This window comes from Poromitra crassiceps, assembly GCF_964638095.1.
Source record: "Poromitra crassiceps genome assembly, chromosome: 10".
In the NCBI taxonomy this organism is placed as follows: domain Eukaryota; kingdom Metazoa; phylum Chordata; class Actinopteri; order Beryciformes; family Melamphaidae; genus Poromitra; species Poromitra crassiceps.
The window spans coordinates 16,109,367-16,127,897 of record NC_139631.1 but is presented as its reverse complement, the minus strand read 5'-3'; the positions used below and the strand labels follow the sequence as shown (position 1 = coordinate 16,127,897).

General features: G+C 47.4%; 1 protein-coding gene across 1 annotated transcript in view; it reads left to right on the top strand.

Moving 5' to 3' along the window:
- fbxl17 (F-box and leucine-rich repeat protein 17) overlaps nt 1-18,531 on the top strand; it is a 344,795-nt gene that overhangs the window by 115,170 nt on the left and 211,094 nt on the right. The window contains exon 8 of the mRNA XM_083644955.1: nt 17,338-17,468. Coding sequence (XP_083501081.1) covers nt 17,338-17,468 — 131 coding nt within the window. The remainder of the gene's footprint in view (nt 1-17,337; nt 17,469-18,531) is intronic.

Sequence of the window (18,531 nt, the reverse complement as noted above, 5' to 3'; positions counted from 1 at the left end):
ACACATGCCTGTCTCATCCTGTCTTACACACACCTCAACACATGCCTGTCTCATCCTGTCTTACACACACCTCAACACATGCCTGTCTCATCCTGTCTTACACACACCTCAACACATGCCTGCCTCATCCTGTCTTACACAACCCTCAACACATGCCTGCCTCATCCTGTCTTACACAATCCTCAACACATGCCTGTCTCATCCTGTCTTACACACACCTCAACACATGCCTGCCTCATCCTGTCTTACACAACCCTCAACACATGCCTGTCTCATCCTGTCTTACACAACCCTCAACACATGCCTGCCTCATCCTGTCTTACACACACCTCAACACATGCCTGCCTCATCCTGTCTTACACACACCTCAACACATGCCTGCCTCATCCTGTCTTACACAACCCTCAACACATGCCTGCCTCATCCTGTCTTACACAACCCTCAACACATGCCTGCCTCATCCTGTCTTACACAACTCTCAACACATGCCTGTCTCATCCTGTCTTACACACACCTCAACACATGCCTGTCTCATCCTGTCTTACACAACCCTCAACACATGCCTGTCTCATCCTGTCTTACACAATCCTCAACACATGCCTGTCTCATCCTGTCTTACACACACCTCAACACATGCCTGTCTCATCCTGTCTTACACAACCCTCAACACATGCCTGTCTCATCCTGTCTTACACAATCCTCAACACATGCCTGTCTCATCCTGTCTTACACACACCTCAACACATGCCTGTCTCATCCTGTCTTACACAACCCTCAACACATGCCTGCCTCATCCTGTCTTACACACACCTCAACACATGCCTGCCTCATCCTGTCTTACACAATCCTCAACACATACCTGCCTCATCCTGTCTTACACACACCTCAACACATGCCTGTCTCATCCTGTCTTACACAATCCTCAACACATGCCTGCCTCATCCTGTCTTACACAACCCTCAACACATGCCTGTCTCATCCTGTCTTACACAACCCTCAACACATGCCTGTCTCATCCTGTCTTACACAATCCTCAACACATGCCTGTCTCATCCTGTCTTACACACACCTCAACACATGCCTGTCTCATCCTGTCTTACACACACCTCAACACATGCCTGTCTCATCCTGTCTTACACAATCCTCAACACATGCCTGCCTCATCCTGTCTTACACAACCCTCAACACATGCCTGTCTCATCCTGTCTTACACAACCCTCAACACATGCCTGCCTCATCCTGTCTTACACAACCCTCAACACATGCCTGTCTCATCCTGTCTTACACACACCTCAACACATGCCTGTCTCATCCTGTCTTACACAATCCTCAACACATGCCTGCCTCATCCTGTCTTACACAACCCTCAACACATGCCTGTCTCATCCTGTCTTACACAACCCTCAACACATGCCTGCCTCATCCTGTCTTACACAACCCTCAACACATGCCTGTCTCATCCTGTCTTACACACACCTCAACACATGCCTGTCTCATCCTGTCTTACACAATCCTCAACACATGCCTGCCTCATCCTGTCTTACACAACCCTCAACACATGCCTGTCTCATCCTGTCTTACACAATCCTCAACACATGCCTGCCTCATCCTGTCTTACACAACCCTCAACACATGCCTGTCTCATCCTGTCTTACACAACCCTCAACACATGCCTGCCTCATCCTGTCTTACACAATCCTCAACACATGCCTGTCTCATCCTGTCTTACACAACCCTCAACACATGCCTGTCTCATCCTGTCTTACACACACCTCAACACATGCCTGTCTCATCCTGTCTTACACAATCCTCAACACATGCCTGCCTCATCCTGTCTTACACAACCCTCAACACATGCCTGTCTCATCCTGTCTTACACAATCCTCAACACATGCCTGTCTCATCCTGTCTTACACAACCCTCAACACATGCCTGTCTCATCCTGTCTTACACACACCTCAACACATGCCTGTCTCATCCTGTCTTACACACACCTCAACACATGCCTGTCTCATCCTGTCTTACACAACCCTCAACACATGTCTGCCTCATCCTGTCTTACACAATCCTCAACACATGCCTGCCTCATCCTGTCTTACACAACCCTCAACACATGTCTGCCTCATCCTGTCTTACACAATCCTCAACACATGCCTGCCTCATCCTGTCTTACACAACCCTCAACACATGCCTGTCTCATCCTGTCTTACACAACCCTCAACACATGTCTGCCTCATCCTGTCTTACACAATCCTCAACACATGCCTGCCTCATCCTGTCTTACACAACCCTCAACACATGTCTGCCTCATCCTGTCTTACACAACCCTCAACACATGCCTGTCTCATCCTGTCTTACACAATCCTCAACACATGCCTGCCTCATCCTGTCTTACACACACCTCAACACATGCCTGTCTCATCCTGTCTTACACACACCTCAACACATGCCTGCCTCATCCTGTCTTACACACACCTCAACACATGCCTGCCTCATCCTGTCTTACACAATCCTCAACACATGCCTGTCTCATCCTGTCTTACACAACCCTCAACACATGCCTGCCTCATCCTGTCTTACACAATCCTCAACACATGCCTGTCTCATCCTGTCTTACACACACCTCAACACATGCCTGCCTCATCCTGTCTTACACACACCTCAACACATGCCTGTCTCATCCTGTCTTACACACACCTCAACACATGCCTGCCTCATCCTGTCTTACACAACCCTCAACACATGCCTGCCTCATCCTGTCTTACACAATCCTCAACACATGCCTGCCTCATCCTGTCTTACACACACCTCAACACATGCCTGTCTCATCCTGTCTTACACAACCCTCAACACATGCCTGCCTCATCCTGTCTTACACACACCTCAACACATGCCTGTCTCATCCTGTCTTACACAACCCTCAACACATGCCTGCCTCATCCTGTCTTACACAATCCTCAACACATGTCTGCCTCATCCTGTGTTACACAATCCTCAACACATGCCTGCCTCATCCTGCCTTACACACACCTCAACACATACCTGCCTCACCCTGTCTTACACAACCCTCAACACATGCCTGCCTCATCCTGTCTTACACAACCCTCAACACATGCCTGCCTCATCCTGTCTTACACAACCCTCAACACATGCCTGCCTCATCCTGTCTTACACACACCTCAACACATGCCTGCCTCGTCCTGTCTTACACACACCTCAACACATGCCTGCCTCATCCTGCCTTACACACACCTCAACACATACCTGCCTCATCCTGTCTTACACAACCCTCAACACATGCCTGCCTCATCCTGTCTTACACAACCCTCAACACATGCCTGCCTCATCCTGTCTTACACAATCCTCAACACATGCCTGCCTCATCCTGTCTTACACAACCCTCAACACATGCCTGCCTCATCCTGTCTTACACAACCCTCAACACATGCCTGCCTCATCCTGTCTTACACAACCCTCAACACATGCCTGCCTCATCCTGTCTTACACAATCCTCAACACATGCCTGCCTCATCCTGTCTTACACAATCCTCAACACATGCCTGCCTCATCCTGTCTTACACAATCCTCAACACATGCCTGCCTCATCCTGTCTTACACAACCCTCAACACATGCCTGCCTCATCCTGTCTTACACAACCCTCAACACATGCCTGCCTCATCCTGTCTTACACAACCCTCAACACATGCCTGCCTCATCCTGTCTTACACAACCCTCAACACATGCCTGCCTCATCCTGTCTTACACAACCCTCAACACATGCCTGTCTCATCCTGTCTTACACACACCTCAACACATGCCTGTCTCATCCTGTCTTACACACACCTCAACACATGCCTGCCTCATCCTGTCTTACACACACCTCAACACATGCCTGCCTCATCCTGTCTTACACAACCCTCAACACATGCCTGTCTCATCCTGTCTTACACAATCCTCAACACATGCCTGCCTCATCCTGTCTTACACACACCTCAACACATGCCTGTCTCATCCTGTCTTACACACACCTCAACACATGCCTGCCTCATCCTGTCTTACACACACCTCAACACATGCCTGCCTCATCCTGTCTTACACAATCCTCAACACATGCCTGTCTCATCCTGTCTTACACAACCCTCAACACATGCCTGCCTCATCCTGTCTTACACAATCCTCAACACATGCCTGTCTCATCCTGTCTTACACACACCTCAACACATGCCTGCCTCATCCTGTCTTACACACACCTCAACACATGCCTGTCTCATCCTGTCTTACACACACCTCAACACATGCCTGCCTCATCCTGTCTTACACAACCCTCAACACATGCCTGCCTCATCCTGTCTTACACAATCCTCAACACATGCCTGCCTCATCCTGTCTTACACACACCTCAACACATGCCTGTCTCATCCTGTCTTACACAACCCTCAACACATGCCTGCCTCATCCTGTCTTACACACACCTCAACACATGCCTGTCTCATCCTGTCTTACACAACCCTCAACACATGCCTGCCTCATCCTGTCTTACACAATCCTCAACACATGTCTGCCTCATCCTGTGTTACACAATCCTCAACACATGCCTGCCTCATCCTGCCTTACACACACCTCAACACATACCTGCCTCATCCTGTCTTACACAACCCTCAACACATGCCTGCCTCATCCTGTCTTACACAACCCTCAACACATGCCTGCCTCATCCTGTCTTACACAACCCTCAACACATGCCTGCCTCATCCTGTCTTACACACACCTCAACACATGCCTGCCTCGTCCTGTCTTACACACACCTCAACACATGCCTGCCTCATCCTGCCTTACACACACCTCAACACATACCTGCCTCATCCTGTCTTACACAACCCTCAACACATGCCTGCCTCATCCTGTCTTACACAACCCTCAACACATGCCTGCCTCATCCTGTCTTACACAATCCTCAACACATGCCTGCCTCATCCTGTCTTACACAACCCTCAACACATGCCTGCCTCATCCTGTCTTACACAACCCTCAACACATGCCTGCCTCATCCTGTCTTACACAACCCTCAACACATGCCTGCCTCATCCTGTCTTACACAATCCTCAACACATGCCTGCCTCATCCTGTCTTACACAATCCTCAACACATGCCTGCCTCATCCTGTCTTACACAATCCTCAACACATGCCTGCCTCATCCTGTCTTACACAACCCTCAACACATGCCTGCCTCATCCTGTCTTACACAACCCTCAACACATGCCTGCCTCATCCTGTCTTACACAACCCTCAACACATGCCTGCCTCATCCTGTCTTACACAATCCTCAACACATGCCTGCCTCATCCTGTCTTACACACACCTCAACACATGCCTGCCTCATCCTGTCTTACACACACCTCAACACATGCCTGCCTCATCCTGTCTTACACACACCTCAACACATGCCTGCCTCATCCTGTCTTACACAACCCTCAACACATGCCTGCCTCATCCTGTCTTACACAATCCTCAACACATGCCTGCCTCATTCTGTCTTACACAACCCTCAACACATGCCTGTCTCATCCTGTCTTACACAATCCTCAACACATGCCTGCCTCATCCTGTCTTACACAATCCTCAACACATGCCTGCCTCATCCTGTCTTACACAATCCTCAACACATGCCTGTCTCATCCTGTCTTACACAATCCTCAACACATGCCTGTCTCATCCTGTCTTACACACACCTCAACACATGCCTGCCTCATCCTGTCTTACACAATCCTCAACACATGCCTGCCTCATCCTGTCTTACACACACCTCAACACATGCCTGTCTCATCCTGTCTTACACACACCTCAACACATGCCTGTCTCATCCTGTCTTACACAATCCTCAACACATGCCTGTCTCATCCTGTCTTACACACACCTCAACACATGCCTGTCTCATCCTGTCTTACACAATCCTCAACACATGCCTGTCTCATCCTGTCTTACACAATCCTCAACACATGCCTGCCTCATCCTGTCTTACACACACCTCAACACATGCCTGTCTCATCCTGTCTTACACAATCCTCAACACATGCCTGCCTCATTCTGTCTTACACAACCCTCAACACATGCCTGTCTCATCCTGTCTTACACAATCCTCAACACATGCCTGTCTCATCCTGTCTTACACAATCCTCAACACATGCCTGTCTCATCCTGTCTTACACAATCCTCAACACATGCCTGTCTCATCCTGTCTTACACAATCCTCAACACATGCCTGCCTCATCCTGTCTTACACACACCTCAACACATGCCTGTCTCATCCTGTCTTACACAATCCTCAACACATGCCTGTGGACGGCCGAGCGAAATGTGTCAACTTCCTCTTCATGCTCAGTCAGGACTTTGGATTAGACTGTCTAAACTTCCATCCAGATTGTTTGGAGGATTAAAGTTCAAGTCCGACTGGTTCCTTGTCATCTGTGCCTCTTTTCAGTGCATGGCTGAGTTTGTTTGGCTATCACAGCTGAAGGGGTTTTCCACGAAAAGCAAATATTTCTCCCATAGTTTGGAGTCGTATGCAAGGGGATTTGTGCGGCCCTGTTTAGGGATATATGTTTCCTACAGTCAGATATCTTTTTCATTCAACAAACCCACTTACTAAATCCTGTAGCGCTTTTAAATTAAGTGCCGCAATGAAATAGCAAATCATATTTTCCAAATCCAACGTGTACGCTATTTATGACTCCAACAATGCTAGCTTTGTCCGCGGCATTTAAATGTCATCTAGCCAACCTGTCAGCTGGGACAGTGAGGCTGATGGTCAGCAACAGCCATGAACTCACGCAGCTTTGTGCCAGCCATGACATCATATCCTCTGCATGGGGTCCAGCCTGGCCAGCTTCCTGCTTGGCATCCTGATGCTTGACGTTGTGTAAATAAATGCAGTAATAGGTGCAGTTAGTTATAGCTCTATAGTCTGGCACAGAACACACAGGTATGTTCTCCACACACACACACACACACACACACACACACACACACACACACACACACACACACGTGCCCTGTGTGCCAGACTCTGACATACACTAATGTAATAAAGTGTCAAATCAACCTCTCCAAATATTGAACTCCAGCCTGCTTGGCTGAAGGCGAGCGTACCTTTGAAACGGCCATTTATTTTTCTTTCATTTAAAGTGGCGTTTTGTGTTTGACCTCCGACTCAAGCTCTCATTTCCTGTTGGAGAGAGGCTTCTAATTTAGGCAGGTGGGAGCCAAGCTGCTCGCAGGCCAGAGACCTCCTCTCCTCATGGACCGAGTCAAACGACCTCATTAACACGACAGGCCAGAGACCTCCTCTCCTCATGGACCGAGTCAAACGACCTCATTAACACGACAGGCCAGAGACCTCCTCTCCTCATGGACCGAGTCAAACGACCTCATTAACACGACAGGCCAGAGACCTCCTCTCCTCATGTGGACCGAGTCAAACAACCTCATTAACACGACAGGCCAGAGACCTTCTCTCCTCATGGACCGAGTCAAACGACCTCATTAACACGACAGGCCAGAGACCTCCTCTCCTCATGTGGACCGAGTCAAACAACCTCATTAACACGACAGGCCAGAGACCTTCTCTCCTCATGTGGACCGAGTCAAACAACCTCATTAACACGACAGGCCAGAGACCTTCTCTCCTCATGGACCGAGTAAACGACCTCATTAACACGACAGGCCAGAGACCTTCTCTCCTCATGGACCGAGTCAAACGACCTCATTAACACGACAGGCCAGAGACCTTCTCTCCTCATGGACCGAGTCAAACGACCTCATTAACACGACAGGCCAGAGACCTTCTCTCCTCATGGACCGAGTCAAACAACCTCATTAACACGACAGGCCAGAGACCTCCTCTCCTCATGTGGACTGAGTCAAACAACCTCATTAACACGACAGGCCAGAGACCTTCTCTCCTCATGTGGACTGAGTCAAACAACCTCATTAACACGACAGGCCAGAGACCTCCTCTCCTCATGTGGACGGAGTCAAACGACATCATTAACACGACAGGCCAGAGACCTCCTCTCCTCATGTGGACCGAGTCAAACAACCTCATTAACACGACAGGCCAGAGACCTCCTCTCCTCATGTGGACTGAGTCAAACAACCTCATTAACACGACAGGCCAGAGACCTTCTCTCCTCATGGACCGAGTCAAACGACCTCATTAACACGACAGGCCAGAGACCTCCTCTCCTCATGTGGACCGAGTCAAACAACCTCATTAACACGACAGGCCAGAGACCTTCTCTCCTCATGTGGACCGAGTCAAACAACCTCATTAACACGACAGGCCAGAGACCTTCTCTCCTCATGGACCGAGTCAAACGACCTCATTAACACGACAGGCCAGAGACCTTCTCTCCTCATGGACCGAGTCAAACAACCTCATTAACACGACAGGCCAGATACCTTCTCTCCTCATGTGGACCGAGTCAAACAACCTCATTAACACGACAGGCCAGAGACCTCCTCTCCTCATGTGGACTGAGTCAAACGACCTCATTAACACGACAGGCCAGAGACCTTCTCTCCTCATGTGGACTGAGTCAAACGACATCATTAACACGACAGGCCAGAGACCTCCTCTCCTCATGTGGACTGAGTCAAACGACCTCATTAACACGACAGGCCAGAGACCTTCTCTCCTCATGTGGACTGAGTCAAACAACCTCATTAACACGACAGGCCAGAGACCTTCTCTCCTCATGTGGACTGAGTCAAACAACCTCATTAACACGACAGGCCAGAGACCTCCTCTCCTCATGTGGACTGAGTCAAACAACCTCATTAACACGACAGGCCAGATACCTTCTCTCCTCATGTGGACCGAGTCAAACAACCTCATTAACACGACAGGCCAGAGACCTCCTCTCCTCATGTGGACTGAGTCAAACGACCTCATTAACACGACAGGCCAGAGACCTTCTCTCCTCATGTGGACTGAGTCAAACGACATCATTAACACGACAGGCCAGAGACCTCCTCTCCTCATGTGGACTGAGTCAAACGACCTCATTAACACGACAGGCCAGAGACCTTCTCTCCTCATGTGGACTGAGTCAAACAACCTCATTAACACGACAGGCCAGAGACCTTCTCTCCTCATGTGGACTGAGTCAAACAACCTCATTAACACGACAGGCCAGATACCTCCTCTCCTCATGTGGACTGAGTCAAACAACCTCATTAACACGACAGGCCAGATACCTTCTCTCCTCATGTGGACTGAGTCAAACGACATCATTAACACGACAGGCCAGAGACCTTCTCTCCTCATGTGGACTGAGTCAAACGACATCATTAACACGACAGGCCAGAGACCTCCTCTCCTCATGTGGACAGAGTCAAACAACCTCATTAACACGACAGGCCAGAGACCTCCTCTCCTCATGTGGACTGAGTCAAACAACCTCATTAACACGACAGGCCAGAGACCTTCTCTCCTCATGTGGACTGAGTCAAACGACATCATTAACACGACAGACCAGAAACCTCCTCTCCTCATGTGGACCGAGTCAAACGACCTCATTAACACGACAAGCCAGAGACCTCCTCTCCTCATGTGGACTGAGTCAAACAACCTCATTAACACGACAGGCCAGAGACCTCCTCTCCTCATGTGGACTGAGTCAAACGACCTCATTAACATGACAGGCCAGAGACCTCCTCTCCTCATGTGGACCGAGTCAAACAACCTCATTAACACGACAGGCCAGATACCTTTTCTCCTCATGTGGACTGAGTCAAACGACCTCATTAACACGACAGGCCAGAGACCTTCTCTCCTCATGTGGACTGAGTCAAACAACCTCATTAACACGACAGGCCAGAGACCTCCTCTCCTCGTGTGGACTGAGTCAAACAACCTCATTAACACGACAGGCCAGAGACCTTCTCTCCTCATGTGGACTGAGTCAAACAACCTCATTAACACGACAGGCCAGATACCTTCTCTCCTCATGTGGACTGAGTCAAACGACCTCATTAACACGACAGGCCAGAGACCTTCTCTCCTCATGTGGACTGAGTCAAACAACCTCATTAACACGACAGGCCAGAGACCTTCTCTCCTCATGTGGACTGAGTCAAACGACCTCATTAACACGACAGGCCAGAGACCTCCTCTCCTCATGTGGACTGAGTCAAACAACCTCATTAACACGACAGGCCAGAGACCTTCTCTCCTCATGTGGACTGAGTCAAACAACCTCATTAACACGACAGGCCAGAGACCTTCTCTCCTCATGTGGACCGAGTCAAACGACCTCATTAACACGACAGGCCAGAGACCTCCTCTCCTCATGTGGACTGAGTCAAACAACCTCATTAACACGACAGGCCAGAGACCTCCTCTCCTCGTGGACTGAGTCAAACAACCTCATTAACACGACAGGCCAGAGACCTCTAAACTTGCTTGCAAGATGGATAACCTCGCGAGATCAAAAGAGATTCTCTCGACGTAATCCATCTTGTCATGCACAGGCAGTTAGGATGATTGTTCGAACTAGGGCTGCACGATATATCGTTTACACATCGTCATCGCGATGTGCGCATGCGCAATAGTCACATCGCAGGGCGTGCGATGTTAAAAGTAAATTAACTCGACATTTTGCTTGATAAACTCTCACTTTAGGGGTAGCCTACTGAGTGAAATGCAGTCTCTCTCAAAGGTGAGAGATGCCCTACTACTGTACTCACTCATTTAGTGCTTAGCTTCAACACAACAAAATGGACAGAGAGCTAAATTGAATTATTTTTGCTTATGTTGCGTTGCTGACAGTAGCCCGTCGGATGTAAACGATGTGATTGCGTAGGCGGATGTGTCCACAGGTTGCAGCGCACTAGCAGGCTGGCTGCTGTAACTCAAACATGTCTGTGGAGTGGAGATATTTACTCTTGAAACACCAACAAGCAAGACAGCAACATAATATAATGACAAGAAGGCTAAAGTGATTATTACTGAGAAGTTGTCCGTGTATCACCGCAGCTCTCTCTCCCCCTCAGGCTCTGATGATGCCAGGTCCTACACATCGGGAGCGTTTTTTTCGTGCGATTAATTCGCACGTCAATAATATTATCCGAACCTATATCAGTCAATGCAACCGTGCATACCAACGGCGAAGTTTCGCCGAGTGTTATTGCGGTGTTTATTTTTTCGAACCACGGTCGATTTTTCAGTAGTTCGCTTCCGACGTGTACACATCTGTGGCTGTGATTGACAGGTGGGTCAAAACTCGCATCGCAATTTCGTGCCATATATTCGCTCTTGATGTGTAAGGACCTGGGTTGAGTTAATCATACATAGCGACTCATTTACACAAAACATTTCAGTGAAAATAAAAAGACAAGAGACATATCTTGGCAATTAAATGTATATTTATTACTTTTCACGAATGAATTGTTTGTCACCAGTGCTGCTACATGTGAATCGTCGTCTCTGTCTGTACTGCGGTGCGCTCCAAAACCGGAACTCCAGAGATGCGGAGTGTACCACTTGGTAGTTTCTGGAGGGGGTTTCCGGGGGGTCAGACCAAGTGTGTAAAGTGGCAGGGGTGTTTCATTGTTGATTTATTGAAACGGTAGATTCTGGCACTCAATATTAGGGGTGGGCAATGATAATTGTATATCAATATTGTGATATGAGACTATATGGTCTTAGATGTTGGATATGGTAAAATATGGTGATGATACGGCATACATGTTGTCTTTCCCTGGCTTTAAAAGCTGCAGTACACTAAGTGAAATGTAGGCTAGTGACATTTTTAAAGTAGAATGTCATAACTCACTCACTTTTTCATGTATGTAAGTCATGGAAATCCATTGGTCAAAATGTGTATGAACCGTGATAGATGGTGCTCTGAGGCCTACCAGTAGGCCACAGCCCAGTGGTTGAGAAACATTAAAATACATAATTTCCCCTCCAATATCAGATGGACTCCTCTACAAAATCACCCAAATCAATCTAGAAGTATTATTTTCTTTAAAATAGAGCTATTCTGGTAATCTGGTGAAAATCTCTATTTTTTCATATCGCAATATATATCGCAGGGGTGGGGAATATCGCAATGTCAGTTTTTTCCAATATCGTGCAGCCCTAGTTCGAACCATGGCTGGCTCGACGAATCAGCGGCAGCCTTATGCGGGCTTTCTGTGTGACGCTACTGAGAAGCGTCTGGGCAAGTAGTGGGTACATGATCTTTGTAATTCTTTTCACTCGTCAACATGGCTGCCGCCGCAGAAGTTATTTCTCAACTGGACAGCATTTCCAAAATATCAAAACGTTTATTAATCCAATCCAATTATTAATCGCTCATGCGTTAGTTTGTGGAAATTCCCGTGCAATAATCATAACTCTGGCCCCAGCCCACATCACTCTAGCCGGAGCACATGTTAGCCTACATTAGCTTCCACAAAACACACACACAAAGCTGCGCAAAAGCGCTTTACGTTCTTATACGGTATAGCGAGGCAGCATAGTAAATGAACACACATGGCACTGCGCTCCGTTTTCATCAATTAACTATTAATAGCGCAAGGGACGGGTCAATTCGCTGCGCATAGCCAAACACTCCTGGCTGCTGTTAGCCGCTAATTAGCAACAAACATTTCAACAGGCTCATACCCAGGTCGCAAACGTTACGTCAGAGGCATGGCGATCTGAGTGTATATTGACTGAAATACAAGTTAAAACATTATTTCAATATTTCAACTGGGTTTTTGAAATGGATGAAATTAACATACAGCTAAAAATGTTCTAAGCTTAATTTGAAGTGTAGGTTGCCGAGGTTTGTAGCTTTGTTTCCCTGAGGAACAGTCAGCTCTCAGCTGCTGCCTGAGGAAAGGTCAGCTCTCAGCTGCTGCCTGAGGAACAGTCAGCTCTCAGCTGCTGCCTGACGAACGGTCAGCTCTCAGCTGCTGCCTGACGAACGGTCAGCTCTCAGCTGCTGCCTGAGGAACAGTCAGCTCTCAGCTGCTGCCTGAGGAACAGTCAGCTCTCAGCTGCTGCCTGACGAACGGTCAGCTCTCAGCTGCTGCCTGAGGAACGGTCAGCTCTTAGCTGCTGCCTGAGGAACAGTCAGCTCTCAGCTGCTGCCTGAGGAACGGTCAGCTCTCAGCTGCTGCCTGAGGAACGGTCAGGTCTCAGCTGCTGCCTGAGGAACAGTCAGCTCTTAGCTGCTGCCTGAGGAACGGTCAGCTCTTAGCTGCTGCCTGAGGAACGGTCAGCTCTCAACTGCTGCCTGACGAACGGTCAGCTCTTAGCTGCTGCCTGAGGAACGGTCAGGTCTCAGCTGCTGCCTGAGGAACAGTCAGCTCTTAGCTGCTGCCTGAGGAACGGTCAGCTCTTAGCTGCTGCCTGAGGAACGGTCAGCTCTCAGCTGCTGCCTGACGAACGGTCAGCTCTCAGCTGCTGCCTGCACCGCACTGACTCGGTGAGGGCGACTACACAATCACGTTTCAATGTGTAGTAAATGAAACAACTTTCAACTGTTTTTTTTAAATGGTGGAAATTAACACATACAGCAAAAACAAATCTTCATCTTCTTTTTGAATCTTGTGTCCATCCACAGTTATGAATGGATTTGAAGAGAGATAATGGCTGACTGACGCACAGACATGTCAATCATGGCTTCTTCTTTTTTGGGGGGAATAATACAAGCAACTTCAGGTAGAAGAAAGAGAGAGAGTTTGTGCTTTGCCGAATAAGGTATTCAGATTCGGGTACATCGCTAACTGCTACTGCCTCTGCTACTACAGTACTACTAATGATAATAAACATAGCCATTTTGTAATTTTAGTTGTTGCAGTACGGTGAGGAAGAAAATGAAAACTTTTGATGTGTGAATGTGTGTGCGCAGATTCGTGGGTGTATTTGTCAGTGTGTGCATACGTTCCTGTACTGTGCGTGTGTGTGTGTGTGTCTGCGTGTGTGTACATGTGTGTGTCTCTGTGTGTGTGTGTGTGTGTGTGTGTGTTGAAGTTTGGGGCACACGCTGGTCTCAGAGCAGCTGTGTTTTGCAGGTTTCAGTGTTTTTATTAACGGGGTGAATAATGATCCAGCTGTAGCTGCCAACTCAGAGGAGAGGAGTCAAACTCTGCCTGGCTACACACTAACACACACACACACACACGCGCACACGCACACACACACACACACACACACACACACACACACACCAACTCAGAGGAGAGGAGACACACTCTGCCTGGCTACAGACCTCAGCCAAGGAGAACAACCTGCCAGAGCCCCCCCCCCCCCCCCCTACTCTATTGCTCTCTCTCTCCCTCTCTGTTATTCTTCCTCGCTTGCTCTTCCTAAATCACTCGCTCTGTCTTGCTCTCCATCTCTGGCTTTGCTCTTGCACTTCTCTCTCTCTCTCTCTCCCTCTCTCTCTCTCTCTCGCTCACGCTCTCTCTCTCTCTCTCTCTCTCTCTCTCGCTCGCGCTCTCTCTCTCTCGCTTTCTCTCTCTCTCATTTCTCTCACTTTATTTTTCTTTCCTTTTGTCACCTCTCTGTTCTTGGATCCCAGAAATAATTGGGCAGAAAATAAGCTATATTACGAGTGGAAACGATTAATAAAATGGGGAATATTAAAAACCTTTCACCTGTGAATCAGTTGATGATAATCTGCCAACGGTGGGAAAACAAACACTGGCACTGTGGCCTGTCACATGCTATAGGCGTCACTAATTACAGAGAGGTTTTTTCTTCTTCACTTTTCATTTGGGGATTTGTGGAATATTTTTCCTTTGGCAGATGTGGGCTAAGCTGTGAATTCCCCCCCTCCTCCTCCTGCCGTGCTTTTCACAGATGGATTACCAAAGTCACAGTCTCAGACGCAACTCTACCTGTTCCCCTTCATGCAGACATCTGTGACATCGTGTGTCACATCATCTTTCAACTTCCTACAACCTAGCTACAATCGCAGCCAATCAAAACTCAGGCTTGTTGGCCTGGTTTCTCATTGGCTGTCCACATCAATGGGATACTTGCCATTGGTCGTAGTAGAAATTCTATTTGGCAGAGATAAGCATTTTTGAACACTTGGAGATGAAATTCTACTTTTGAAGTTGGGCTTTTTAAAATGTACTGTACTCCAGACTGAATAACCATAGAAATTGAAAATGAATGATTGTGTGTGTGTGTGTGTGTGTGTGTGTGTGTGTGTGTGTGTGTGTGTGTGTGTGTGTGTGTTGTGTGTGTGTGTCTGTGTGTGTGTGTGTGTGTGTGTGTGTGTGTGTGTGTGTGTGTGTGTGTGTGAGTGAGTGAGAGAGAGAGTCAGTGAATGAGTGTGTGAAACGTTTGTATTAACGGCTCTTTTTTGACAGTCGGTGGGGAGGTCTTCTGCACTGTGTGGTGGTGGGTACTTACTGTACATCCAGGTTACATTTTTGCACTGGTCTGTTTTGCAAACAATGCCACCACACACATAAACATGCACATATACACCACGCGCACACACACACACATACACCACGCACACACACACACACACACACACACACACACACACACACACACACACACACACACACACACACACACACAGAGCTGAGCCTGATTTCCATGAATAATTTAGCACTTCGATCTAACACTGGCCACAGGGGCACATGATCTTGTGTGAGCGTGTGTGTGTGCGCGCGCGTGCCTGCATGTGTGTGTGTGTGTGTGTGCGTGTGCCTGCATGTGTGTGTGTGTGTGCATGCACGTGTGTGTGTGTGTATGTGTGTGTGTGTGCGCATGTGGATGTTTATGCATGCATACATTGAGGCTCTTCTTTGTCATTCAATGCCATTGTTTTTCCTGTCAGTGTTGCTGTCCCTAGTGTTTACTGCCGTATTCTTGACCCATCTTTGTACACAGAAGCTGTGTAATGTTTATTTCATTAGCATGTCTAAGCGTGTCGTAGCAGTGAAGGTAAAATCTGTTTCATGTTTATTTCATAAGTACGCCTAAGGAGGCCTTTCATCACCGGAGGTGTGTATACAATTCTCTCTGGAGGAGTGACAGACAAGCCACGGGCTACACGAGAGCAGAGAAATGGATCAACTAGACAGAAGTAAAAGAAGAAGAGAGATGTTGAACGTTTTTTTTCTTCGTTTACCTCCAGTGGAGTGCAGGATCACACGCTCGCCATGTTTGTTTGCTGTTTGTGTGTTTTGGAGCACGGCATGTGGGCACAGAGAAGCGTGTTTACACGTGTGTTTACTTCCCACAGCGAGCGTGGCTCCTCCTTATCCATCCCCCCATGTGTCTTCACACTGTTAGATGTATGTCATGCCTTTGCAGGCGACAATAGTGCTCAGTGATCTTAACACCAACAGGAAGCTTGTTTTCTCTTTAGCCTTGCCCATGACATTTACCACCCTGTCTCCCTGGCGACTGGCCAGAATATCCTGCCTCTATTATCTCGCATCCCTGGTGTGTGTGTGTGTGTGTGTGTGTGTGTGTGTGTGTGTGTGTGTGCGTGCGTGCCTGTGCGATCCTTAAATTGTGTCGAGTATGTATCAGATACATTTATACCGATGCTTTTACTTGGAAATCCTTTGGTAGCATCTGCATGCTGGGAGGTTGGATGCTGTTATCTGTGTGTGTGTGTGTGTGTGTGTGTGTGTGTGTGTGTGTGTGTGTGTGTGTGTGTGTGTGTGTGTGTGTGTGTGTGTGTGTGTGTGTGTGTGTGTGTGTGTATGAATGTGTCAGGAAGTAGAGATTCTGACTGGAGGATTAATCTAAACCCTCTTTAGAGGAATTCAGATCGGCAAGAGGGATTATGGGAAGTGGGAGAGATGAAAGGAAGAAGAAAAGTGGACGTGAAGATGGCTCACTCCGGATCATAACGCCGCACCACAGGCAGACATCCCCAGACTGCAAACACATGTTGTCTTATTACTTTCACTTTCTTGTTAGGTTTTTATTTTTGCATTGGTGCTCTTTTGGAATACGCCCGTTTATTAAAATGTGTGTATAGATTATTTTGACAGTGGTGCCTGAAATATCTTCATCAGATCCAAACTCAGTCTTAAAGTTTTCTGTGTTTCTGTCTTGGAAGTTTCCATTTTTATCTGCATTAACCAGCTAAAATGAACTAATAAAGCTCTGTTCCCTCCTTAAAAAATGAACTTGCATTTTCTTTTTACCCGTGTGTGTTTTAGAGAAACAGACAGAGAGAGAGATATTACTTTGTCTGTACTCTGCTGCAACTGTGCTGCTAATGCAAAGCATTCAAGTGTGTGTGTGTGTGTGTGTGTGTGTGTGTGTGTGTGTGTGTGTTCATGTTCCCTCCTGTAGCTGCGTAACCTGAGTATCCTGGACCTGCGGCACATCTCTGAGCTGAACAATGAGACGGTGATGGAGGTGGTGAGGAAGTGTCACAACCTCAGCTCCCTCAACCTCTGCCTCAACTGGAGCATCAACGACAGGTAGGTACACACTCTCTCTCTCTCTCACTCACACACACACACACACACACACACACACACACACACACAGAGACAGGCATATGGGGACACACATAAACACACAGACACACTGCACACAGAGACAGCCATATGGACACACACATAAACACACTCAGACACACTGCACACAGAGACAGCCATATGGACACACACATAAACACACTCAGACACACTGCACACAGGGACAAGCATAATGGGGACCAGTGTTGGGGGTAACTCATTACAAAAGTAACATATTACATGTAATATATTACTTTTAGCAGTAACTCAGTAATATAACTTATTACTTATAGGATTTCAGTAATATTATACCAGTTACTTTGTCTAGTAACTCAAGTTACAAATTTAGTTACATTTTATTAAATCAAAGCACATATTTAAAAAAGATACAATCATTTCCTAATCAAACTGTTTGTTTTTATGCAAATATCCATTATAGATGACAATAACAAAGGAAAAGAATAACATTTATAATTTTGGATTGTTTACACTGACTTCAAGGCGGTTGAAATTATTTTTCGGGATGGTTCCGGGGCAGCGATGTCATTCTGCTGCTGCTGTTGTTTTGGTAAAAGTAATGCAAAAGTAGTGTAATAAGTAACGAGTTACTCTACTCAGAAAGTAATATTGTAAAGTAACTTATTACTTTCAAATGAAAGTAACTAGTAATATGTAGTATATTACATTTTGAAAGTAACTTGCCCAACACTGATGGGGACACACATAAACACACTCAGACACACTGCACACAGGGACAGGCATATGGACACACACATAAACACACTCAGACACACTGCACACAGAGACAGCCATATGGACACACACATAAACACACTCAGACACACTGCACACAGAGACAGGAATATGGACACACACATAAACACACTCAGACACACTGCACACAGAGACAGGAATATGGACACACACATAAACACACTCAGACACACTGCACACAGAGACAGCCATATGGACACACACATAAACACACTCAGACACACTGCACACAGAGACAGCCATATGGACA